General features: G+C 33.8%; 1 protein-coding gene across 3 annotated transcripts in view; it reads right to left on the bottom strand.

The window, feature by feature from the left end:
• fgd4a (FYVE, RhoGEF and PH domain containing 4a) overlaps window positions 1-27,018 on the bottom strand; it is a 96,776-nt gene that overhangs the window by 39,250 nt on the left and 30,508 nt on the right. For 2 of the 3 annotated variants that reach the window (XM_056477909.1, XM_056477911.1), the window contains exon 2: window positions 13,901-13,987. In XM_056477909.1, the coding sequence (XP_056333884.1) occupies window positions 13,901-13,987 (87 nt within the window). Of the gene's footprint in view, window positions 1-13,900; window positions 13,988-26,283; window positions 26,492-27,018 lie in introns of those variants that run through there. The other variant, XM_056477910.1, reaches the window with a different exon arrangement.

The raw sequence follows: 27,018 nt of genomic DNA, 5'->3' as shown, positions 1-27,018 counted from the left end.
AACAGTATTTTAGGTGTTTATTTTTCTCCCTGTATGTTCCTCCTGAGACCCTGCCCATTGACCTGTGTGCTCTGCAGTGGACAATGTGTTTTCATGAATTTTCTTTGAATTTTTTGAGCTACTGAAAAGTCCTGTTGTACTGTGCAGAAGACATCATGGATTATTATCCCTTTACAGCCCTATCCTGTACAGTTGTCTGAGTGGCGGTCATTTTGAACTAAAATAGTCATGTGGTCCACTACAGTGGGCATGCTGTAAAATTTTAACTAAAAACAAAATGTAAAAACTCTAAATTGTAGAATTTTTTTTACCCAAAGGTTGTAGGAAATCACAGAAAAAAAATTCTTTGGGTCTCAGGAGGATATATATATTTATTTAAATCCTCATACAATAAATCACTTCAAACTATTAAAATATGTCAATAAAAAACACTAAAGAGCTGTCGCAGCAGAGATCAACATCCCATAATGCAATTTAAAAGTTCAAGTAAATTCAAAACACTTCTTAATCAAGAGCTGTAGTCAACTGTTATTCATTAATTCATTCATTTCCTTTTGGTTTAGTCTCTATGTCAGAGGTCACCACAGCAAAATGAACCACCAACTATTCCAGTATATGTTTCACACAGCAGATCCTCTTCTAGCTGCAACCCAGTATTGGGAAACACCCATACACACTCATTCACACAAACACACACTCATACACTACAGACAATTTATCTTTTCCAATTCACCTATGGTGCGGGAAACCGGAGCACCTCCAAAAACACCCACGCCAACACAGGGAGAAGATGCAGACTCCAGACAAAAATGCTATCTGACCCAGCCGGGACTCAAACCAGCGACTTTCTTGCTGTGAGGCAACAGTGCTAACCACTGAGCCACTGTGCCACCTGGCCATCTGTTAAATGACCATTTTTATAGTGTAGGAGTTGATCTTGGATACTTAAAATAGACACACAGGAATTGTGGTTGCCATGTGAATGGACTTTGTTTTAACATGCAGCATGAAAATAAAGCAAATACATAAAATTAGCTTTTAAAAATGTCATTGTGTGCACAGTGAAGCCACTGAAACACCATTTGAGTACTAAACAGTCATATCACAAAGTCAGAAACACCCAGTGAAGGCTAAGTAGGTGCAATCCTGATTTAAATTCCTCTTTCGGGTTTTTTCCCCCCTGTTTGAGCACTGCACATACTGTACTTGCTTTAAAACAGTGTCAAGGACTGTTGACATCAACACAATCTCAATGCAAATCATAACTGTTTAGTGGCTGATCTAAAAAAATTATACAAAATTGCCACCCAGTGAAAATATGTGCTGTTAACACAAAGAATTCAAACCAATGGACAGTGGGGAAAATAAGTATTCAACATGTCACCGTTTTTCTCAGAAAACCTATTTCTAAAAGTGCTGTTGGCTTGATATGTTCACCAGATGTTGGTTACAACCAAAGAAATCCATACATGCAAAGAAAACAAAACTAATTAGTTTACAAATGTGTAATAAAGTTATGTGTAATAAAATGAAATGACATAGGGAAAAGTATTAGAGACATGAAGAAAGGGAGGTGTAGAAAGGCAGTGAAAGCCCAGACTGCAGCTTAAATCGCTCAGTAGTTATTCCGCAACCCTCTGCCCTTTGTCAGTGCAAATTAATATTCACTACTTCAGTCCAACAGGATGATGAAGTCCAGCAGAATGATGAAGATATTTCAGCAAGACAATGATCCACAACAAAGGTAACTCTCAAATGCTTTCAGAGAAAGAAAATCAAGCTGTAGAATGGCCAAGCCAATCATCAGACTCGAATCCAATTGAAAATACAAAATAAAGTTTAGATTAGATAGACGAGACCCATAGAACCATAAGATGTTTATGCTCTGTCTATGCACTGCATGTGACTTCATGTGAGAGGTGTTTTTAAGCTGCCATCATTCAAAAAGCCTTTTATATAAAGTATTACATACATTTCAGTAGTTCAGTACTTTCTCATTGTGTCATTCCATTGTTATACAATATTTTTTTTTTGTTTTGTTATTTTTTTATGTTGGCATTGTTTGGGTTTTTATCAATATCTGGTTTAATTGCATGACAACAGCTCCTTTAGAATATTTTTCAGAGAAAAAATAACTATTTATTACTTTTAATCCTTGTTTTTGTATATTAGCATTGACACCATCAGGCAATTCACCACTTTAAATAGTTAATACCCAAGCTCGGTCAGATCTGACAGATTTGGATTGTCTGTCAATGTTTTCATTAAAATCCTGAAAGTGAAATTCTGAAAAACTTCTGAAAGTGATTCCATTAATTCTGTTTTGTCGTAGACTTACTTATTTTTAAAGAATGATTATAAAAAAAACTGTATAAATTACAGTTTTTGTTCTTGGTGTGAAAAGAGACTCGTCTAAATGAAAACAAAACATGCAGCAATTTCCTCAAAACCTCACTGACTCATAACAGACGCACCAACATATCTGAAAAAAAAAGTTTCATTTTGACACCACAAATATAAAATACATATACACAAACAATTATTATGTATTTTATGTTTGCATACTCAAAACTGTGAAAGTGTAGAGCTCTTAATATGATGTTAAACTATTTTTGCATGTTATGAAAATCTCTGTAAAGCACCCATGCAAATGTAGAGCCTCCTGTTAAATTAAAGAACCAGAAATGTTAATGCATTAGCGAGCACAAAGGGAGCCTTTCTATAGCATTTTCAGCTTCATTCGGCCCCCTTTTCTTCACTGGAAACATCTTAGGCCAATAGACTGCATGGGACTGTCCGTGTCTGAGGATGAATGATGCTGTTGTGCTGGCAGTAAATATACGGTGGCCGTGATGGGGTAAGGACCACTTCATGTGGGACTGACCCATTCATCTCAGTTTTGGCATAGTTTGTGGCCAGGACTGAAACAAGCTTTCTTTTATGGAATGAAGAATGCCTTGAAATCCTTACAAATTACCTTGAATCAGAATATTTTAGAAGACCTGTGGCACATAATAATACACAGAGGTCTTATGAAGTGAAACTGAGCATTATTTACATCATTATAACCTTCAATCCACACCCTGTGCAAATATCCTTAAAGGGGACCTACTATGCAACTTTTTACAAGATCTACAATAAGTCTCTGATGTCCGTATTGCGTGTATGTGATGTTTCAGCTCAAATTACCTCGCAAATAATGTTTTATAACTGTTTAAAACTGTCCCTTTAAGCTTGATCCCAATTGTGCCATTTTGGTGACTGTCGCTTTAAATTCAAATGAGATCATGGTCTTTTCAAAAGAGGGCGGAGCTACAAATGCCTATGAGCCATATCATACACCCAGTGCAATAAGGCGCAAGATGTGTACGGCGCAATTTGTTGCCATTTCAGACCAGTGCAACAGTAATTTTCAGGGTTTGTGCCATGTTGTTTAAACAGCAAATCCATTTGTGCCACTTTGTGGACTCATGGGTCTTCCAGTCTAGAAAGGAGGTGTGTTAAGGCACATTGTTGGCATGTTGCTATTTTGAGGAACTGAAATAGACAGTGCCACTGACCAACTGAAAGCTGGTCTAAAGTCCAGAGCAGAGCGTGTTAGTTATGCGCCTATGCAGGTCCACTTACAACACTTACACATTGCTTAATACATACACGATATCCAGCAATACACGTTTTCAGTTTTCAGTATTCATGACAATTTGCATTAGTGTATTATTATTAGCAGTAGTTAGTATTTATTGTTTGCATTATATATGCAAAGCTTAGATTTGTCCACCTGTCAGGTTTGGGAGACGTATGCATCCGCATATTGGGCATAAGAATAGATGTGTGTTTGGATAAACTCAGTTTTTTGACCACACTTCATTATTTTTGTTCATTTATTTGTTTGCTGGAAATTAGAACTGAATTTAGAAATAGTGTTGAAACAAATCTTTGCGCTTAACAAACTAAATTAAATATGTAGTCTAATGGATGTCTTCAGTGGAGTGCATACAATACTGTTTCCTTATCCACAAAAGTAAAGGAGTAAAGAGAAAGAGAAAGTAAAGAGGCCGAATGGAAGAAGCTCATTCTTTATCCTCACATTGCAGATGGTTTGTTTAAACTGTTTTCTCGCTAGTGAAGCGTTCAGTTTTTCCACTTACAATGTCTGCCATGTAAATAGCAACACTGACTCTTAAAGGAAATGTGAGATGAGACTCTGATTGAATGTATGTTATGCTCAAAACACACCCATAACTCATTAAGAGAATAAGCACAACACTGTTAGACAAAGTGGCAAATTCCCACTCTGATGACATGTTCAAAAAGAAAATGTCAATCAAAGTGTTTCTGCAGACTGATTTATGAAGTATAATTACATAAAAATATATTAAAAAAATAATTGCTATTAGAAGCTGGTTAAATTTAGACTGCTGCCACATAATTGTGTTTAAACCCCTTATAAAAGTAATTTTTGCATAATAGGTTCCCATTTAAAACATGTAATAATGCATTTTAAATGTTGGGATTGTGTGAAAAGTCAGTTTTTCTGATTGATATCACATATGTGAATATAACATACTTTTGTATGTTTTTAGCACCAAGGTAAACCACAAGCAAATAAACCACTCCAGTATGTCAGAAACACACTCAGAACTGTTCGCAGAGGCTGTGAATTAAAGTTAAATATTGTACATAAATTCATATAAAATCTACTTTAATATTCTACTGATCAAATGGGTTATGTGCATATTTGTTGTCCTGAGAAAAAATTAAGAACAAATTTACATTTTTTGTTGATTTGTTGTTTTAATATATTAGATTTTTTTGCAATAGTTTGCAACACTTGCACTTGCAAGAATTCCTTACATTCGAATATAATTAAAATAAATAAATAAATTAAGATGTTAAAATTTATTTATATATATATAAATAATAAACATACTGTATTATAGTATAGTACTTATAAGGCATATAAATGTACTTAATTATTGCACTTTGTTAATAAATAAAACAAAATCTCTAGGGTACATTATGGTCATTAACATTAAGCACATTCGCACGAATAGTCTGAGTACATTTATGAACATTTTTCTATTTAGAGGTCATGTGTGAACAGAGCTGCTTGTCAAAATGAAGAAGTTGCAACACTGCCGGAAAAGTTCTAAATTTTAAGTGTGAAAAACAGTGCAAGATTAATGGTTTGATCACACAGGCTGTTAAAGTCGCTCTGAGAGGGCTGACTGATGCACTTCACACTACGCAACTGTCACAAGCCACTCAAAAATTAGAACTATCTATGCTATGCAAAGAAATGTCATCAAACTGGATAGGTGCTTACACAAAGAATATCTCTCTATCTGAGCAGATGAAGAAAATCATTCAACAAATTACTGGAAGAGTTTTTAGTAAAATCACAGTAAAAATTTATTTGAAACTCCACTTCTCTATTACTTTGGTACCTTTCTGGGTGGTTATCTCAAAAAACACACATTATTATGCTTTTTAAACATTACACAGCAGACTTTTTTGCCAGAGGTATTAAAAAACAGCTTGCAATTAATAACAACATGTAGAGATTTAACAGTATTTTCATCCTGATGTGTGAATGGATAAGAAAGAAAAGATTTACTTTTTTTTTTTTTGTGGTGGTGGTGGTGGTGGTGATCTTTTTTTGCAGTTTTGGAATTGCAGGCATTCATGACTTACTTGTGCTTATGCATGCATACCTACTTGAACAAAACATGAAAGCATCCTCAGGTGAATCCGGAGGCTAAACTCGGTGCATAACTCAAAATATCTACAGTAACTGGCCTCAACATGTGCCCATAAAGCAAACATAGAAATCATCCACATAATAACAGAGGAGCACCTGTAATTCGACTTATCAGTGATGTATTTGCAGCTGTAGTGAGTAGAAAGCCAGCCAGGTTGATGTCAAACCATGTGTGGTGTATGTGGTCTAGTAAATGTAAACTATGATGATAATCGCTGCTAAAATGTGTGCATGGGAAAAGTGCAAATGTTCTGCATTCCCAGAGACGAAACACAAATATGTGCCAACTTTGGCATTCCTGGCTAAGAATAGAAAGGAAAAAGAAGTCTGTGACATATACAGAGAGCTAAGTTAAAGACATCAACATCTGAGTTTAATAACGGCAGTTAGTTCCAGTAAAGGATTAATATATGACCTACGGTCACTGAAACCCTTTCCAGATGTGTTTACGTGGCTGTGTACAGAAGTTTGACACATTAAATCCAGTTTTAACTAGTTTGCCGTAACAAAAATGCAACATAATATTCTTAATAGTCGAGCTCCAATGCTGTTTAAGTGAATGCAGCTGCACTTTGGTACTGCACTATCAATAAAAACTGCGTTAACCATACAGAACAGATAAGAACAGCCTATTTATTTAGCAAAAGAAGGTGGGAACACATTGAGAAGGCAAGCAAAAATGTTTTCAAATGTAAAAACCATCAATGTGATGAAAGTGAATTTCATTTACCAGACGAAAACTGAATAACAAGACTGAGAAATGTGAACTCCTTGATCGTGTTCATACATGTTCGCCAAGAAAGCCATAAGAAAGTCAAAAAAGGCAGCAGACAGGTGACCAAACCCTCTATCACTGTAGAAAACAAAAGTGAAGCTGATTCCTAAAAACATTTACTAATGTATTCTGATTCAATGCGCTTTCAATCTCAATTTATAGTTCATTATTTTACAGAATAGTTTAAATCTGACAATATATGTTACAGAGGAAAAACAGTGCCCTATTTTAATGTGTTGTTGTCACATTATAATTATACTGAGTTAATTATACTGAATTATACTGTCACAACATATAAACAGACCAACTTAACCAGTCAAAACACAGAACTAGTGGGGCTACAATCGTGACAATTGTTAATAGAGTAATCTCACCTACTGTCTGTTAAAATGAATCCAAATAATCCCAGGACATTGAGTCAAACTTAAGAGCCGTTTTCTTCATTGAAGCTTTCCGGTCCAAAGACCACAGACTGACTGAAACTCTGCCGCAAAGACACGAGGAAATGGCCCCTCCCTCCTTGCCTCCCTTCACACACACTGCATTTCTGAGCACAATACAAGTAAAGGCCACTTAAATTCATTGTGTACACACAATGCAATGTGTCAATGACAGCTGATACGATACAAAATTCTTCAAAAAAAAAATGCATATCACTACTCTGGGAATGTGTCAAAATTAGTATATGGGTCACTGTACATTCCGCATCAGCTACATGTAAATTGTTTATTAAAACATGCATTTTAGCCTTTCATTTACACAACAACAGCATTTTTGAGGGATCTTAAAGTAAAAATGTTTGAAAAAGGGGTTGCAAAGTAGAGGAACAGAATCTGTTCGCTCAGATAAACAGGGATCATTTTGACAATTCCCTTTATTGTCATGTTAATGAAACCTTGCTTAAACACACACATACTATTCCCTGTGTTATTTTTAAAGCTGTAAGCCAGAAGGACTTGCTTATCTGGATCTGGTACATTTATTTAAGGCTGAAGCTAAACTCAGAAAAGCTATTGGTGTGTTCAAGTCTCCTGGGAAGTTTACATTTAGAAATCAGCAAGTCTTAATCATGTACTAAATCAGTGCATGTACAGTACAGTACAGGTATGCATCACTTTAGTTAAGAAGGCTCAATCTTTTGTTTTAACCCCACATCTAAAAATAATCAGTAAACAATGTGTATCAATGCTTTTTTTGTTGTTTTTATTATGTTTTTGAAGGTGTTATTATCATTTATAATCATTATATATTCTCAAAAACCTTGTATTTTGCAGACATGCGATTTCAATAGTTTTGTTGCAAATGAACACTATCGTCAGCTGAGTCTATCATTCTCAGGAAGAGTCTCAAGATTATTTTTTTTGGTCAACATGTAACTTCTATTACTATTTATTAATCTACCTAAACATTAGCACTACACTAGGTTTTCTTACACCATTTATTAATTTGTCTATTCTAACTTTAGAAAAACTTTCCTCTGACTTTGTAATATTAACATTCTTTTCTAGATCTAATTAATCTAATGTCTGTCAAACTATTAAATGTCACTGAAAAAGAAAAAAAAAAGAAAAAAAGAAGTCATTCAATTCAATTCATCTTTATTTCTATAGCCATTTTACAAGATTGTGTCAAAACAGCTTAACATAGAAGATTATAGTAAACTGAAACGGTGTCAGTCCGGTTGAAGATCAGTTCAGTTTAGGGCTGCAACAACGACTCGATTAAATCAATAAAAATCGATTACTAAAAGCGTTGGCAATGAATTTCATAGTTGATTTGTTGTGTCACGCGACACAGAGATGTTTGATTATAAAAAAAAAAACTTTAGTTCAGCGCGGAGCAGAGTGAACACGGTCTCTCTGGCGCACTGATACAGAGTTCGGTGCCTCAAAGACTCAAAGACAGGGATGAGAAGGAATGGAGTTCAACAGCAGGGTAAATCACTACAGCATCCTACTTTTGTTCCGTTTTGAAATAAGGACCGTAAAGTCCCTGGTGTGCCTTTTTATTATTATTAATATTATTATTATTATTATTATTATTATTATTATCATCATTATCATCATCATCATCATCATTCAATTCATGTGCATTGAACTCATAAATACGATATTTCCGACTTGACTTGAACGCACACTGTGGCCCCTCCAGGAACTGATTTGAGAGCAGTGTGAGAATCAGTGTGAATATTGCCTTTCTGGTGAGACGCAGAGGGTCTGACTGACAAGTCATGAGAAACAAATACAAGAGATCTCAGGCTTTCTGAATTTTAAATTCCAGACAAGATAACTTCGAGAGAAAGTCTCAATCTATTAACCTTATTCTTGATGTATGAGCGGGCGCAGACATTGGATTCTTTTTGGCTCGAGACTTCCGGTCTCATTCACTTGCATTTCAATTTTTGACGTTAAAAACGGTTTATGCTGCTTCATGATGCAAACTGACCTTTTCATATTACATTATTCTACTTTTTATGCATAGTCATAAATACACTAGTTTTTAGAGCAAGGAGTTTGACCGCTTTTCTGCCTTTTATTAATCCAAGTCATTTCTCCCATAGGTGACTGAATTTTACACAACAACGGGTGCACTTCCGCATTGAAGAATAAGGTCAAGAGGCATTCATTTTTTTTTTTTTTTTTAATGTACAGTAGATTTCATAACTGACATGTGGTCTATTAAAATGTTCACCAACTAATCAACTGGTTGTTCAACCTCGGTAAAATATATTAAAAGTCTATACTGTATATGGTGCCTCTTTAACAGCTTTGTGCATCAGTCTCAATCCAAACCCTCTCAAATCTAAGTGAACTTGCATTAGTGGCACACAAACCCTCTGACATATTAATACAGAACGAAAAAAAAAGGAATCACATGGACTTGGAATAAAGAGGCTACAATTAAATGAACCTCTTACTAGACATACAAGGACTGAATGGCAATCATCCAAGAAGGGAACTTCAACATCATCTTAAACTCCATTCACAGGCACACCTTACAAGTTCATTAAACTGTTTACGAGATTCCACTGCAGATTTGATTTACTTTAATCTCATTTTGACATACTGTTCTAGATAGAGTCCTGTGCATCTTGTATTGGACAACCATCGTATCATTTCCCAGACAGCCAAAACCCTACTCAACCCAAATCAGTGATCTCTACTCAAACCTAATATCTAAAAGACTACTAAAATAACATTAATAAAACAATAGTGCTGCATGAAGTTAATGAAGTTATTGATAGTGCCAATTTGAAGCCATTTTGGTGTTTCAGACGTGACTGAAATTTAACCAGGCATTGCAACATTATCCATAACAATGGATGAAGTCAACAAGCTGTGTGATGTTCCAAATATGTAGATAATGTGAAGTTATGTGAACAGGCCAAGCAGGATTTTTTGGTAAAGTTGTACAAAAAAAAAACAACAACACCAACCAAAGGAGTTAGATTAACTTGGTATGATAAGCAACTTTATGGTATTGCTTATACCATTGCTTATTGCTTATATGGTATTTATGGTTTATGGCAATTACTGTACATTTACATTTTGAAAACAGTTAAATCTGTTCTTAAAAAAAAAAACCTTACAATACACACACGCACAATAAATAACCAAGAAAAAAAAAAACTCAACCACTATTAGTCAAATACTTAGAACCAAAACCACACCATTATCCAGCTGACCATAAGCATCGCATTAAGGTGAAGTTATGTGAACAGGCCAAGCAGGATTTTTTGGTAAAGTTGTACAAAAAAAAAAAAAAAACACCAACCAAAGAGTTAGATTAACTTGGTATGATAAGCAACTTTATGGTATATTTAAATTCATGGGTGAGATTTTCAATATTTAACCCAAATATGGGTTAAAACTACACCATTTTTTTTTACAATGTACAATTACAAATAGGTTTGAGTTTTTGTTTTTAAAGCTGTCTTCATGATTTCCAAGACTGCATTTATTTGATCATTAACACCATAAAAACATAAAAATTATTGTGAAATAACTCAGTCATGTCAAATCAAATAATAATATACATTTTAAAATGCAATTTATGTAATTATTTGCCCAAAGTTGTGTTGTCAGCAGCAATTACTGTACATTTACATTTTGAAAACAGTTAAATCTGTTTTTTTTAAAAAAACCTTACAATACACACACGCACAATAAATAACTAAGAAAAAAAAAAAACTCAACCACTATTAGTCAAATACTCAGAACCAAAACCACACCGTTATCCAGCTGACCATAAGCATCGCATTAAGGTGAAGTTATGTGAACAGGCCAAGCAGGATTTCTTGGTAAAGTTGCACAAAAACACCACCAACCAAGGGAGTTAGATTAACTTGGTATGATAAGCAACTTTAAGGTACATATTCGAATTAGTGGGTCGGTTTTTCAATACTTGAACTAAATATTGGTTGAAACTACACCAATTTGTTTTTACAATGTACAATTATAAATAGGTTTGTTTTTTGTTTTTAAAGCAGTCTTTATGGTTTCCAAGACGGCATTTATTTGAACAAAAACACCATAAAAACATTTACATTTTGAATACAGTTAAAACTATACTTAAAAACATTATAATACACACACGCACAATAAATAACCAAAAAAAAAAAAAAAACAACAACTCTCAACCACCATTAGTCAAATACTCAGGACCAAAACCACACCATTATTCAGCTGACCATAAGCATCGCATTAAGTTGAAGTTCTTTGATAGCTCTTACATTACAGTGATAACTATTAGCATTATCTTAAGTCCACAATAAAGTACAGCATTGTCCACCATGTCCGGGTCTCTGAGCTCAAACACGTTTAACCAACACAACTGAAAAGTTTCATTACCACAGACTCTATTAGTATTCCCATTTACAGTCATGGAAACAAAAGCTTCTCAATATAACGCTGTTCTGACAAATGGGCAAAGAGCAAGCATTGTGGCGTATGTTTACATACTGTATGGAGCTCCAGACTCAAAGAACAAACCGAATGAGGAAATTAATCATTCAAAATGACTGTATGTGTGCATTAGTCCATTTGAAAATGAAAAGCGATAACAGAGATGTTGGCGAAAAGCAACAAGCAAAAGAGTACTTTGTGGATTGCATGTCTTTTCACGGGTCGTCACACTATTAGAGGAACACCCCCTGGGGGGCAAAACAGGCTGAATAATTTCTCTTTTTTAGCCAAAAAGCCGATGAAGCGACATGCCTGAGCTGTGCTTCTACAAAATTCCTTCAGAGAAAGAACAGCCAGAAAGGAGAAATTTATAGTTTTGTGCCGAATGGTAGCATCAGTGACCCATAACAATACATGGTACTGATAACTGTCAGTATGTTTGTATGCTATTTATACAGTTTCTATTCTAATTTGCAGGTCAAGTGCAATTAAAGTATACATTAAAATGCAAAGTCAAAGTATAAATAGCAGAAGCAAATATTATTCTAAGTAAAAGAAACGGACACCTAATATAAAAGCAAACACTTGTAATATAACGCCGTCACTTGGGTTGGGTATCGTTTGGGGTTATTTTGATACCGGTGCTAAATCGATACTTTTAAAACGGTACTAGTGCCAAAACGGTGCCTGAACCAATACTTTTTAGCCACAAAATTATTTGACAAAAAATATATATTTTAATCATTATAATTGAACAATATAAATATATATTTATAATAAGTTTAAAGTAAACATCAATTTATATTTTATATATTTGAGTTACATTAAGATATTTCTTTTGATCATTTGTTTGTTAGCATGAATGCAAGATTTGCATTATGCTATTAACATTACATTAGCTTACTACTAACCTGTGGAAAGGCTGTCATCAAAATCAGGGAACACCTTTTTTTCTGGGTTGGGGGCTTGTGACTACTTTGACATGGACATCAGCGATCTAATGATTTGCCTTAATCTGAATAAGACAATAGTATGATTCAGATGTTTACATGAGTTGCTTATTGAATGTTACATTCATGATTCCCACTTGCATGTTAAAGCACACAGATCCATAAACGTCATTGCGTCACCAGTCTATAAATGTTTCCTCAGCAGTTCGTGTCTGTGGTGCTTTAAGATAATCAAAATCACTGTTTACGTGGTAGACTCTTAATCAGAGTATTGTCTTATAATAAAATCAGAGTATTGGTGTCTATGTAAATGTACTCACTGAAAGTGCCAGATGATGTCACAAGCTGTCAAAGACAGTCCATTCCTCACCTTTAAGCCGATTCCACGAGCCCTCAAATTTCATAAGTTTGACATGTTTCCACCCTTACACGCAACTTTTGTAAAGCATCTGCTGCATGCTCGTGTGTCAGAATCATTGCTTGTAAAATATAGCCATACTTTAGAATGCTTAGTTTAAGCAAATGAGATGAATGGGATCATGCGTGTTGATGAAGGGAGTCGCTCATTGCATGCGCCGTACTGCCCGCTTTGCCTTCTATAAGCAACAAGAACAAATGCCTGACATCGCTGTGTCCATATCCCTCAAAGCTGTTTAGAATTAAATGCACCCCATGATGCTTCTTATGGGTGTCACACACCAGATGCACCGCTCAGAGCCGCGACACGGTGCGCACATGACAGTTGAAAGTATCACACACCAGATGCGCACATTCGCATGTTATTTAAAATGTAACTATTCAGATGGCGCTCTGTGGCACGGCAGAAATACGAACAGTGTCCTGAGTCATGGCTGGGCGCCGCGGACAGCTGCCGTCTTGCATCGCTGGTATGTGTACCCTGATGGAAACCTATGTTTAGAATTCTAAAATGCATGGAGCTGCGTGGCGCTTCTGGTGTGCAACCTGCTTTACGTTCTTGTCGCAGCACCAGTGGCACCGGAATCAGGCACCAAAATTCATATTCTGATTCGGTCCGGTGCATACCGGTTACAAAGGTACCGGTGCGATAATGGCACAGGGTTATAGTACCCAACCCTAGCCGTCACTAATGATTAATGAATTAATGAATAAACATAACTTACATTAAACATCAAATATATCTCGTATGACTTAAAAATTATCTAAATTGATACTAGTTTTAACCTCCTCCTCTGATTAAACCAGTGAAACAGATGACAAAGCAACACAGTATTAAAAAAGCCAGGGTGCACATAAAAGTCTGACTCAACTACGCCGATTAATTTCATAACACAAACAAAATGACATGGATAATAAAGGCTTCTATTATCTCAAATGGTAGATTGTAAATCCAACAATATGTAGTCGCAGGTTATTATGAAATATTTATTGTAGCACATAAGCATCAATAGCTACAATAAATGAGGGAACAAGTGAACAGAGAAAGCGGTATACAGAATATAAAAGAGAGGAAGGGAGGATTGCTGCCTACCTTTGTTCGGAGCAATTTTCACCCCAACACAAGGTTCCCCTTCATCTGACTGTTTGGAAGGAAAGCAGCTGGGGTTACCGGATTTATCTGAAAGAAGCCAAGAGAAATATTTAGTTCACTTCATTCTTGTCACTATTTATGTACAGTAGAGAGGGGGAACAAAACATTATGCGGGAAGAGAACTGGACCTGGCTTTGAGATCTGTAGGTTTTTAGAATAAGCTTTCTACGCTCAAAAATACATTGAAAACTGTAAAATATTATTATAATTTTAAGTAAATGTTTCTGTTTTATTGTTTTAAAATGTAATTAATGCCTTTAATGGCAAAGCAGAACTATCATTACTGTACATAACTTTTCTATTATATATTTTTGACTAATGAGGTGACACAGTGGCTCAGTGGTTAGCACTGTTGTCTCACAGCAAGAAGGTTGCTGGTTCAAGTCTCAGCGGGGGCATTTGGCATTTCATGTTCTCCCCATGTTGGTGTGGGTTTCCTCCGGGTGCTCCGGTTTCTCCCACAGCCCAAAGACATGCAGTATAGGTGAACTGAATAAACTATATTGTCCGTAGTGTATGAGTGTGTTTGTGAATGAGTGTGTATGGGTGTTTCCTAATGCGGTTGGAAGGGCATCCGCTGCTTAAAACATATGCTGAAATAGTTGGCGGTTCATTCCGCTGTGGTGACCCCTGATAAATAAGGGACTAAGCTGAAGGAAAATGAATGAATGAATTTTTGACTGATGTAAAAAAGGAAAAACAGGAATTGTTTGAAATTTAAATCCTGAAAATGAAACCGTAAGATTTAAGCCAACTCAATACATGCCAAGATTTTAAGCTAAATAAAAGTTAAAGGTATAATACATTATTTGAAGGTTATGATGTTACAGATTGAAACTGAGGAGGGCAGAGTAACTTGTGGATGGGCTAAAACTAAGAACAAAAATCAGCAAATCTGAATCCTTGTCATTAATGGAGGGTTAGACCATGCTATTACAGCTATTACTCTTCTTTGAAAACCTTCCATTAAATGTTGGATGAAATCTGTGAGGATTTGATCGCATTTAGAAATAAATGGTGTTTCATCCCAAAAGGTCTTAAATGGAGTTCAGGCTTGGAGTTTTTCTGCATATACTAGTTCTTTGACTAAAGTAATGTAAATGGCTCTGCTATGAGCCTTGGTTAGAGCACACAATATTGTCCTGAATACAGAATGAAAAAGGACTGTCTTCTAATTTCAACAGGCTGGATGGTTAAAAATGATCGGAATTAATGGAATAAATTAGCAAAATAAATGAATAAATAAACAAACAAACAAACAAACAAACAAACGAATAGGCTAGGCTTAATGTAATTATATAAATTATACATTTTTGCTAATATATGCCAGGTTGAAACTTTTTAAAAATATTTTAATTACTGAAAAATATACAATTTATAAAAATAATGTATTAACAATAAAAATCTATATTAAAAAACTGACAAATGTAGGGCTGGACGATATGGCAAAAATCTTAGTAATTGTTTTCCATATTGAATGATAACGATAAATATATATCGATATCAGTTGTTAATGCTTCCAGATTTAAAAGAGTATCCCAACAATGAATGAAGCCACATAAATTAGAGGGTCCATTAATTGGCATAACATATTTACGGCCGATAAATTTTCGGTGGTCGAAAATTTGTTACATCTCTAACATCAAAACACATTTAGATTCCCATTGTTGCACATTTCTGCTGTATGATTGGCTCTTCAATATAGAGTAAAAAAGTCCAGAGCCTATTATTGTTATTGACAAATTTTATTGCGACTCGATATAATATTGTTTAATCGGCTCAGCCCTCCAAAAATGCATAATATATGTTGAAAAACGCTTAAAACAATGTCACCCTGCACAATACAAATGGCTGAAATTATATATGTGAAATCAAATTTATATAATAGATTTGTAAAATTGTGTAAAATATTACATTTAATAGATTACAGATTTATACTCATGAAAATTTATAAAATATTGGAAGTTTAAAATTGTTACATGATTGAAATTGAATGACTGAATAAATGAATGAATAAATAAGCAAGCAAAGTCCATATATTTACAAATATATGCTATACATATTGAAAGAGTACTCATGTTATCAAGTATTTATGTAATAAGTAAAACCCTAAAACTGATCATGTATAACATTATGAGTGTATTACAATACAAGCAGACCAGTGTCTCCAGCATGATAAAGCACTGAGCAGAAGGTCTGTGTGAATAGAGAGAGTAAAAGAGAACATTAATCCGGCAATTGTAGCAAAACAAAAGCAAAGTAAATCCCCAGAGATGGAGCAGTAATTAATTCTGCCAGGATATCTGGGCCATCAGAAAGCTGCGTTAATGTAAGCTATTTCTAATGCACATAAAACATGAAAGTCAATCGGTAAACAAGTGCTGCGTGGCTTCCCATTGAACACAGATGTGCGCATGAAAAGCACACACTGACACTCACACAGCTTATAAAGAAAACAGCTACAATTATACTGAATACACTTCTGAGAGACAATGCAAAAGTGATGAATGATAGAGAACTTAAACGGACAGTACACCCCAAATGCCAATTCTGTCAACATTTACGCAACTTGCAAAACTGTTTGACTTTCTTTCTTTGGTTTTACATCTCTAGTTTGAAAAAAGTCAAGAAAGTGGGTGAGTCCAGCTTTGTTTAGGTGGGAGTGTCGAGTGGTGAAAAAGGGAAGGGTTTGCATGAAAAGGGGAGTTTCACTACATGCAGCCAGCAACCCAAATAGAGAAGCAGGGGAGCTGGACGATTCAGAGAGCAGCGTTTATAGCGGATCTGAGAACGGTGTAGAAAAAAGTGCAGGATTTCTCTCCACCAGATTCCCCTCAGTCACATTATCTGGTTGATGACAGTGCAAGTCCACTGCTTTATCATTTTAACCTTTCAACACAAACACACCCGTAAATGCAGGAAAAAGTAAAGATGCTCCTGACAAGGTAAATATTGAAGTCTCGCAATGGTAGTTATTATTACTAACTGTATTGTTGAAATAAACAAATAACTAATAAATACACCATTGTGCCTGCCACAATACTGCACAGTACTGAAAAAGTCTGTTGTGATATTAATGGTCTCTGTTGTAGTCTTAGCATGATACATCTGTTGTCTGTTTGGCACCCCATCTCACACCGCACTTCGGGTTTAGAGGACGGATGTAACTGTTGTACATCTGTTTAAAAAGACACTGAACAAAGCATGCTTAGTCCATTATATTGTAGTAATATTCCTGTAAACTACTTAGTAACTTCAGTCATTTCACTAAGTAATGTCTTCAAAAACTGAAAGAGTACTGTTGACGATACCTACTAACTTTGCCATCTGAAGAAACAAAAACAAAAGAACACTGATCACACATTTACCAAATCTGTAGAGACAGAGGACAATCAACACCAACTGGAACTACGTCTTTTTAAAAAGGAGACGAGCGGCAAATCTAGATTTCACAATTTCCAGATGCGAAAGCTCTCGGGTAAAAAATGTTCCTTACAAATATATTTTTGTCGCGTGTTAGCAGACCATTGTAATCCACACATGTGGGTCCACTTCGCTCAAAACAATGCAAAAACAACAAATTTTCACTTTTTAGGGAAATATATGTATCCTAATAGTGTTTTTAGTAATGTGGGACACATATATGACTGTCAACAGCTCAAAATTTTTTTTGTGTGAAGGCATTTTAAAGAATGCTGCAGACCATTAGTCTATTGCTTTTCATACAGTTGAAGGCAAAACTTTTAGCCCTCCTTTAAAAGATTAATTCTTTTTCAAATATTTCTCAACTAATAGTTCATGGAGCAAGGACTTTTTCACAGTATTTTTAATAATATTTCTACTTCTGGTGAAAGTCTTATTTGTTTTTTGTTTTGCTTTTTAGCAGGAATAAAATAAGTTTTTGTTTATTAATTTAACTGTTTTTTTTAATTTAATTAGCTACACTAATTAAACTAGTTAAGTCTTTAAATTGCACTTTAAGCTGAATACTAGAAATTAGAAATTAATTCTTAAAAATATTATGTTTAGAAATAGAAATGTTTTGAAACTAAAAGACTTCAAATTTAAAAGACTTCAAATTTAACAGGAGGACTTTAACTGTGTGTGCACCTCTAACATTCCTCTAAATATCTTTAACAGAGAAAAAGAAACTCAAAAAGGTTTGGAGCCATGTAAGAATGTGTAAATTGCGAGTAAATTAACATTTTTGGGTGAACTATAACTTAATTTTTAAAAAGCATATTTTCCAACTGAAATGTAGAGGCTAAAGGATAAAGTAAGGATTGTGGCTACACAGTCAGTTCAATGGACTGTGAAACAAGGTTAAAGTAAAGTGTATTTATTTGAGTGGGACGGGGTGCGTGTGTGCATTTATCTCGGGCGCGAGATTAAAGCAAGGCTTTTTCCTTGCCATCTGGAGCCCTTGTGACAGAAGGATCTGCTGTCCCACACACTCAAACCTGCACACATGTTCACATTATAGTCATTTTAAATTGAGGCTTTAAAAAAACGAGAGAAAAAAAAAACACACATTCTGTAAGCTAACATAACCACAACAAACATACTTTAACAACATGAAAGAAGATGCTGGTGGGACCCTAAATAAAGCTGTTTTTTAATGAGTCATCATAGACCAGACTCTTTTAACAAACACTACACACAAAAGCCGGATAATCATGAAAAGAAGACAGGCCCTATCGGTTTTCTCCAAAATGTATTCATTTTTTCCCTTTTTAACCTTTTAAATTTTGTGTGAGCGTGTGTGTATTTGTAAAAATGTGTGTATATTTGTGTGTGAATGTGCTTTATTTACCCCCACATTTTTTAAGGGATATTTTATACAAAAATGAAATTTGCATGCTAATTTACTCACATATAGGCATTAATTTACTCACATTAATGTAGATATTCAGCTAATATCTATTCTGCTTTTATCAAGAAAGAATAATCAGGATGAGTCTCAAAGTGTTTATCGCCATTATAGACCAGGGATGTAAACAATAACAATGGTCCTAACGTATTTCCTGTTTTACATTTTTAATTTCCATTGTTTCCAAGAATCCAAATATGTACGCATAATAATGTTATATGAGCTGTTTTAATATTAAGTTATGATCGTATTGCTACTTGTTACAGTTATGAAATATAGTTTAACAAGCAGGAAATGTCCATGGCCCAATGACTTTACCACATTGAAACGGTCTACTGCAAAAAATTTTCTTTAAAATAATAAAGATATCCAATATCTTGGATGGCTTGAGAATAAATAAACAGCAAATTTCGCTAAACATTCCCTTTAAATTAACCCAAAGCATAGTTTGATTGGTTGTTGTTAGTATTGCACGATATTGGAAAGAATTTTGCAATGTTTTGTTTTTCTGTGAGATGAATATAATTTCACGAGATGACTTGAATAGCTCAATTTGGAAAGAATTCATCATTTTATATTCATTAGTGATTTCGCAGAGTAGATAAGCTGCATAAATCAAACAGATAGTATTTTCAGAGAGTCTGACTGTATTCAGGTACAAAAACTGATTAATCATATGTAAATAAATAACACTTCATAAATAGTCTTCATTGTATGAAAAATAACTACAATTCATCTTTGATAAAAACTAATCACAAATGCACTGAAAAAAGTGTTGCATGCAAAACTGTTGCAAACAATTTATTTGGGTTGAATTTAAACAAACAAATTAAATTGAGCAATGTTCAACTTAATTTGCTTGTTTAAATTCAACCCAAATAAATTGTTTACAACCACTTAACGTAAAAAATTTTAGTAAATCCAAGGAATCATCTTTGAATCATTTTTTTCAGTGTGGTTTAAATACACTTGAAATTAGGGCTGCACGATATTGGAAACATCTGATATTGCGATATTTTGTTTTTCTGTGATTATATATTGTAATATGAATATAATTTCACTAGATGAATTCAATTCAATTCACTTCAATTCACCTTTATTTGTATAGCGCTTTTACAATGTAGATTGTGTCAAAGCAGCTTCACGTAAAAGGTCATAGTAAATAGGAACAGTGTAGTTCAGTTTGTAGTGTTTAAGTTCAGTTCAGTTGAGCTCAGTTCAGTGTGGTTTAATAGTCACTACTGAGAGTCCAAACACTGAAGAGCAAATCCAACGATGCTCAGCTCTACAGATCCCAAAACATGCAAGCCAGTGGCGACAGCGGAGAGGGAAAAAAAACTTCACTAATTGGCGAAGTGAAGAAAAAAACCTTCAGAGGTTGAATAATTCTATTTGGAGAGATTACATTCATTTAGATAGATTGGGATGATCAAGTCTTTTTCCATGCAGTGGGTCAGCATAAATCAGAATAAATTAAAAGCATATATTAATACAACAAAGCAGAGATAAAAGGTCAATAAAAAGTGCTTTATGGTTTTCTGTAGTCAAATCATATCCATGTACAGAAATCGAACATTCAAACATATAATGACTCAGGCTGCGTCTGAAACAGCCTACTACTCAGTAGGTACTGCCTTTGAATTTAAACGTACTACTGGGCCATTAGAAAAGTACATTCTATACACTATGAATAGAGTTCAGACATACTACTTAGCTCGCATACTGATTTTAGCATACAATATAGTATGGAAGTATGTGGTTTCGGAAGCAGCCATGGTCATCATTGTATAAATAATTTTAAATTAATAATATTTTTATCTTTATTAAAAATAAAGATTTACTCTTTCTTTATAAAAGAAATACTCTTTCTTTATAAAAGAATATTCTTTTATTCTTTATTAAATAATCTAATGTAAAACCTGCAATGTGTCTATTGTGGATACACACCCTACTTGAAATCTCACAGTCATAGGCCTTAAAAACAAAGCAAACAAGCAAATGAAAAACAATCCATTAAGGTTAAACTTCACAATGACTCAATATTGTATTTCCTGGACAATCCTCAAATTTTCTAATGGATGACTAAACTTAAACCGAACTGACAATACAGATTCTGCGATGTGACTACTGCGGATTTGCACATCGCAATATCGATTCAGAAACGATATACTGTGTAGCCCTAGTTAGGCCTTTTACAGTAATCAATATATCAACTTATCGTGCATTATTTTTACATGACCTCAATAATTTTTGGTGTAGCAATATATATTTACAAATCCACAAGAAACGTTAAAGCTGTTTTAGGACATTTACATTTTACCTGACCAATGTCAAAGTTAATGATTGGACATTATTTAATAGTACATTTAATGAGACAGGGGTGTCCAAACTCGGTCCTGGAGGGCCGGTGTCCTGCCTATTTTAGTTCCAACCCCCAAACACACCTAAACTAGCTAATCAAGCTCTTTCTAGGTATTCCAGGGAGGTGTTTTAAAGGAAGTGGGAGCTAAACTATGCAGGGCACCGGCCCTCCAGGACCGAGTTTGGATGTAATAGGACATTTACATCATTTTTGACATCAAGTTATAGAATAAAAATAATCTTAAGAATTAAAAGCCTTAGTCCCTTCAAAGTGTTTATGGCTATTTGCATTACTATGCTGTTGTATAATCTTTTTATAATCAATGGCATAAAATGATCTCAAAAGGACAATGATATCGCTTATCACAACAATTTCTGTGGCAATATATCAGACAACAAAAACTCTTTATTGTGACAGGCCTAGCCCTAGTTGTTGAGGAGATTTGTCATACGTTATGACATTTCTAAGTAAAAATAAAAATAATTAAAAAAAAATATTAAATAAAAATAATAATATATAATAATAATAATAATATATAATAATAATAATAATAATAATAATAATAATAATAATAATATATATATATATATATATATATATATATATATATATATATATATATATATATATAAAATAAGCAAGTGTCATAGATTGTGAGACTTCATATTTAAATAGTATTTTGCAGTTTATTATAGTGACAGACATTTTATTTGACGATTCGGTGTACGCCTGCATTTGATTTATTCCTCCAAAATGGGCTCAAATCTGTAACATTCCACATTATATAGTAAATCCATTTAATGACAGATTTCATGAATCCATCCACATTTTCCACATTGCTGAAATCGGACGCCTCAATTAATCTAGGACACCTCAATCAATCACCTTGCTTGCTCATAACACAACATACAGCCAATCATTATCTAAATCCCAAAGCAAAATAGCCGAGACATGTTTACAAGCTAATTTATGGTTCTATAGCATGTAATTAGCATTTATGTGGAGCACTTGTTAGACCATTAGAGTTGATTTGTCATGAATCTTGTTTACTGCTGTGCCGCTATAATGAGTGTAAATATTGTGCTTTCCAATAAGACCATAAATGATGGATTTCCTCAAGACATTTATAGATGCTTCACTAAATGACATTCAATCAATTTTCAGTGTGTACGCATGCATTTAATGTGATTGGAAGCAACTATCATGCAGTAAGGCAATCTTTATCAGATCAATCCAGCATTTACAACAATACTGATTTGATTTTGACACAATAAAACAAAAATGCAGGAGCTGTTCTCAGTCTCATCACTTCACATTATTCTGTAAAAGAAAATTAAATAAATAAGAATGAGATCTGATTTAAACTGTGTATGAAGCTGTCAGTCATTATTGATTGTTATTTTGTTTAATATGTATTTCCTGATAGGTACCACAGCTTTGTTAAGGTAAATGCATTAGTAAAAACAATGGTAACACTTTACAATAAGGTTGTATCAGCATTTAATAACATGAACAAACAATGAAAAATACATTTATTACAGTTTTTGTTAATGTTAGTTAACATTAATGAAAATACAGTTGTTCATTGTTAATTCATGTTAACTTACAGTGTGTTAACTAATGTTAACTAGCATGCATTTGGATGTTAATAAGGCATCAGTAAATGTTGAACTATGATTAATAAGAGCTCTATATTGTTCATTATTAGTTCATGTTAGGAAATAAATTAAATAATGAAACCTTATTGTAAAGTGTGACCAAAACAATTACGATATCCCTATAGCAAGTCATTTTTCATCCAAAAATCAAAAAGGAAAACAAAACATAAACGATACTTTCCATGAAGAAAATTAATCTTGCAGTGGATCCTGAGATTTTACTCGATTTATTGAAATTAGTTGTGATTATATAATATTGTGACTTTTGACTTTTTAATCTGAATTATCCTAAATTAAACACGATGATATATAAATACCACATCATATAATGCATAAATAGTCACAACGCAATAAGCTTAATGTATTTTTTTTCTCTCAAATATAACTTCATATGTCATGTTTCTTTGATTGTATATATATATATATATATTTGATTTTTATAATTCTCTGGAACATAATTAAAATTAAACTGTAGACACTTCTCTCTTTGTGTTGTGCCCTTTGGAAGCCCAAATACAGAAACAGATGAAGCTCTGTGAAAATGGCAGCGTTTGGATGGCATTTTAGCTTTCTTTGCTATAACGCTACAGTGCTCTGGCCACGCCCCTTTACTGCGGTGGTGAATGCGTGTAACCTGAAGGGTTTATGATCTCACTAGCCCGGACGTATTTTTTTTGTAGTCCCCAAACTTCGTTCACTGTAGGCTTTGCTAAGCTATCTATTTAAAAGCCAATGACTCCCTTTGCATTTACCTGCATATTACATTCAGAGATGTTGTTTATGTTCACACATCGACACAACACAAGAACTAAAGTTTAAAATATGATATCGTAGTGGACCACCCCTGTAATATTAAAACAGGGGCATAGATTTAGGGTGGATGGAGGGGACGTGTCCCCACCAATATCCACCAACTACTGAAATGTCCCCACCAATAATTTAATTATCTTAAAAAACATTGTCAATATAAACGTAGACATGCCGAAAGGGTTAAATCACGTTCTCTCCTTAAGTCGCACCGCCCCCCAAATCCAACTGAACATTGTGATTGGCTGTGCCTTTCCCTGCTGTCATGTGAGAGAGGCTGCTTTCAGATACAAGCAGCGCTGAAACAACTGCATGACAACAAACATAATAATAATAATCCAACAATTGGTCTTTCAAACCACCTGAACCCCCTCAGCTACGCACCTGACTATTTAATACATCGTATGAAGAGAGGATTAATTAATAATACATTTTAATAGCAGTTAAATAATTAATAGCAATATTAAAAAATATATAAAAAAACAATATTCATTCTTGCCGGGGGTGTGGGGGGATTGGACTCATCCCCAGTCCCCACCAATGCCAAGTGCAAACCTATGCCCTTGTATTAAAATAAAACATAAGTTGACCACAGACCTTATCGATGTTGTAATGAATGTCCTTAAATAATGTAGCGTAGTTGACAGCAAGCATCAGTTTTTATTGAGGTTGTGTGGTCTGTCATTTATAGTTTGTCTTTTACAAAAGCTTTAAACAGACATGTGTGTAGTGACCATAGGCGATGACCACAGTGATGTTCAGCCTATAACGAGGCACCTTTAACCTGTATCCTACTATAAAAATAGTTTATTTTTTTTTTACATATAAATGTTCCATTACTTCAAATTTGTCATTTTTTTTGTTTATACAGTGCTCAGCATATATAAGTCCACCCCTCACAAATCTATCTTTTAAATTCATATTTTCAATCGGAAGCTATACAATATTATATTTGTGCATATACATTAGATAAGTCAGTACAGACGTCAAATCTGGAGCTTATCTAACAAAATAACTTATGATAACGGTCCAAAAACTAGTACAGCTAAATTTATATGTTATAGAAAAATATTAAATACAAATTTAAAAAAAGAGGAAAAATCAAGAGAAGCAAAAAAAATAAATAAAAATAAAATAAAACAAATAAATAAATTAAATAAAAATTTAGTTGAAATGTTGTAGTTTGTAATTTTTTTTGCAATATTTTGCTTGAATTTAATTGTATTATCTTTCAATTTCTATATATGTTCGGTGACAAAAATATTATTTTACTAAATATATCTGTTTAATAAATCTGTTTTTTTAAATGCACCAATATATATATTACCCATATTTACAAAAAAATGGATAAAAATAAGAATTTACAAAATAGGGTGTATTCAATTATGCTAAGCACTGTATATAAAATGAACGCTTAGCTTATCTCAATGTGATCATTACGCAATTAGCAATCAGTAGCCTAGATTCGTAAATGATGTAGTCCTTATAAACGGATCATTTATAAGGACTAGGCTATTAATAACTATTATTCTCCAAATGGTAAAGGTTGGGTGGATTCTCAGTTGCGGTGAAAATCCTACACTTAATTCGATTGCTGTTCAGTTTAAATATGAATTTAGTCAATTAAGGTTATAAAAAAAATAAATAAAAAAAAAAAAAAAAAAAAAAAAAAAATAATAATAATAATAATAATAATAATAATAATAATTATATATATATATATATATATATATATATATATATATATATATATATATATATATATATATATATATATATATATATATATATATATATATATATATATATATATATATTCGCTGTTTACATAGTAGACTCTTAATCAGAGTATTGTCTTTATCGCATTAAAATCTGATTCTTGGTGTCCATGTAAACATACTCAGTGTTATAAAACTAGGCAAAGTCTTAGGGATTTTACATGATGTTGTTTTAAAACATCGTCGATCTTTCAAATATTTTGTGGCATTGCTATGGAATAAACCGCCTGTGGATATTAAACGTATTACAAATGTGGTTAGTTTTAGTTTCAAATCTGAAAGCTGGCTCTCAAGCAGAATAGTATGTTGATTCATTTTACAGCATGTTTTAATGTTTTTTTGTGATTGTCACACACAGTGTACTTGTTTTCAGGAGTAGTTTTATCTATGCTTCACATCAAGGACCACAATGGAAATATATTTTGCTTTTAAAACTTTATTGTGTATACCCTTGATGAATTAAGTGCATTCACTTATTTTTTTGTCAAAAAAAAAAGAGAGAAAAAAGAGAGAAAGAAAGAAAATCAAGTATTTTGGCACTTTGACTGGAAGACTTTATGCTTCCACTTGAGTAATGTAATGTAATGTAATGTAATGTAACTCGTATATCATCCAGTACTGCATTGAAATTGAATACAAACTAGATGAACACACCAGATTAATAACAGATGCTATGTGCTTTTGTAAAACTAAAAGATATCAAAATCTTTTCCTCATTGCAAAACTTGCACAGGTCAAAAACTCAATCTAAATCTATGCCTATTAAATAACATCAATGTAAGCAGACATCTTGACACAGATATCTGCGAGCTGAAGGTCACACATAAGAAAACACATTAAATAAGTACCTGCTGTGCTGTTGGATCTCCAGTGTGGCTGGGTTTGCATTTTTCTCGCATTGACAAAATGTTTCTTCATCTTAATCTGACAGCAATAATCTGAGCAACAGGGAAATGCCCACCGCGTGCAACACAACAAATGTCACCAAAAACGAACTGCTGCATTTGTTTCTTTAGTTCTTCCTGTGGTTGTTTCACTCCTTCCCCTCACGTTAACAAACTGGTTTAACAGCCAGAGTGAGACGGACAATGACTGTAAGTACATGCTCACTGAAGACACTATAAACATCAGCTAAAAAGACACCGATACCTCCAGAAGAAAAATCAGTACAGGAGCGGAAGCATTTCAAATGTTATGAATACCCCGAATGACAACTAGAGAATAGGTAAAGGTGTATATAAGCTTCTGAGTGAGAGATCATTGAGTGGGAGGCTTTTGCGTGTGATACCATCAAAAACCAACCCACTTTCTAGCGCTCTTCTTCATATCTCTCCATCTCTTTCCGTCTCAGGGTGAGAGACTCTAGAAACCCTTGCTTTTGGGAATAAAATATAATTATACCTGGTTATAAATGAATAAAATTCAACGGACTACACTTAAAATATTATGTTTAATGCTTGTTCAGACTATTTATTTAAAATGAGCTGAATCTCCCTTTTAAAAGCAACACCAGTTTCATTTTAAATTATTAGTACTGGAAAAAAACATGCTGTCAGTCAGTACTTTTAAAGGGCTTATTTCTA

This window comes from Danio aesculapii, chromosome 18, assembly GCF_903798145.1.
Source record: "Danio aesculapii chromosome 18, fDanAes4.1, whole genome shotgun sequence".
NCBI classification, from domain to species: Eukaryota; Metazoa; Chordata; class Actinopteri; order Cypriniformes; family Danionidae; genus Danio; species Danio aesculapii.
This window is presented reverse-complemented; position numbering and strand designations above follow the sequence as displayed.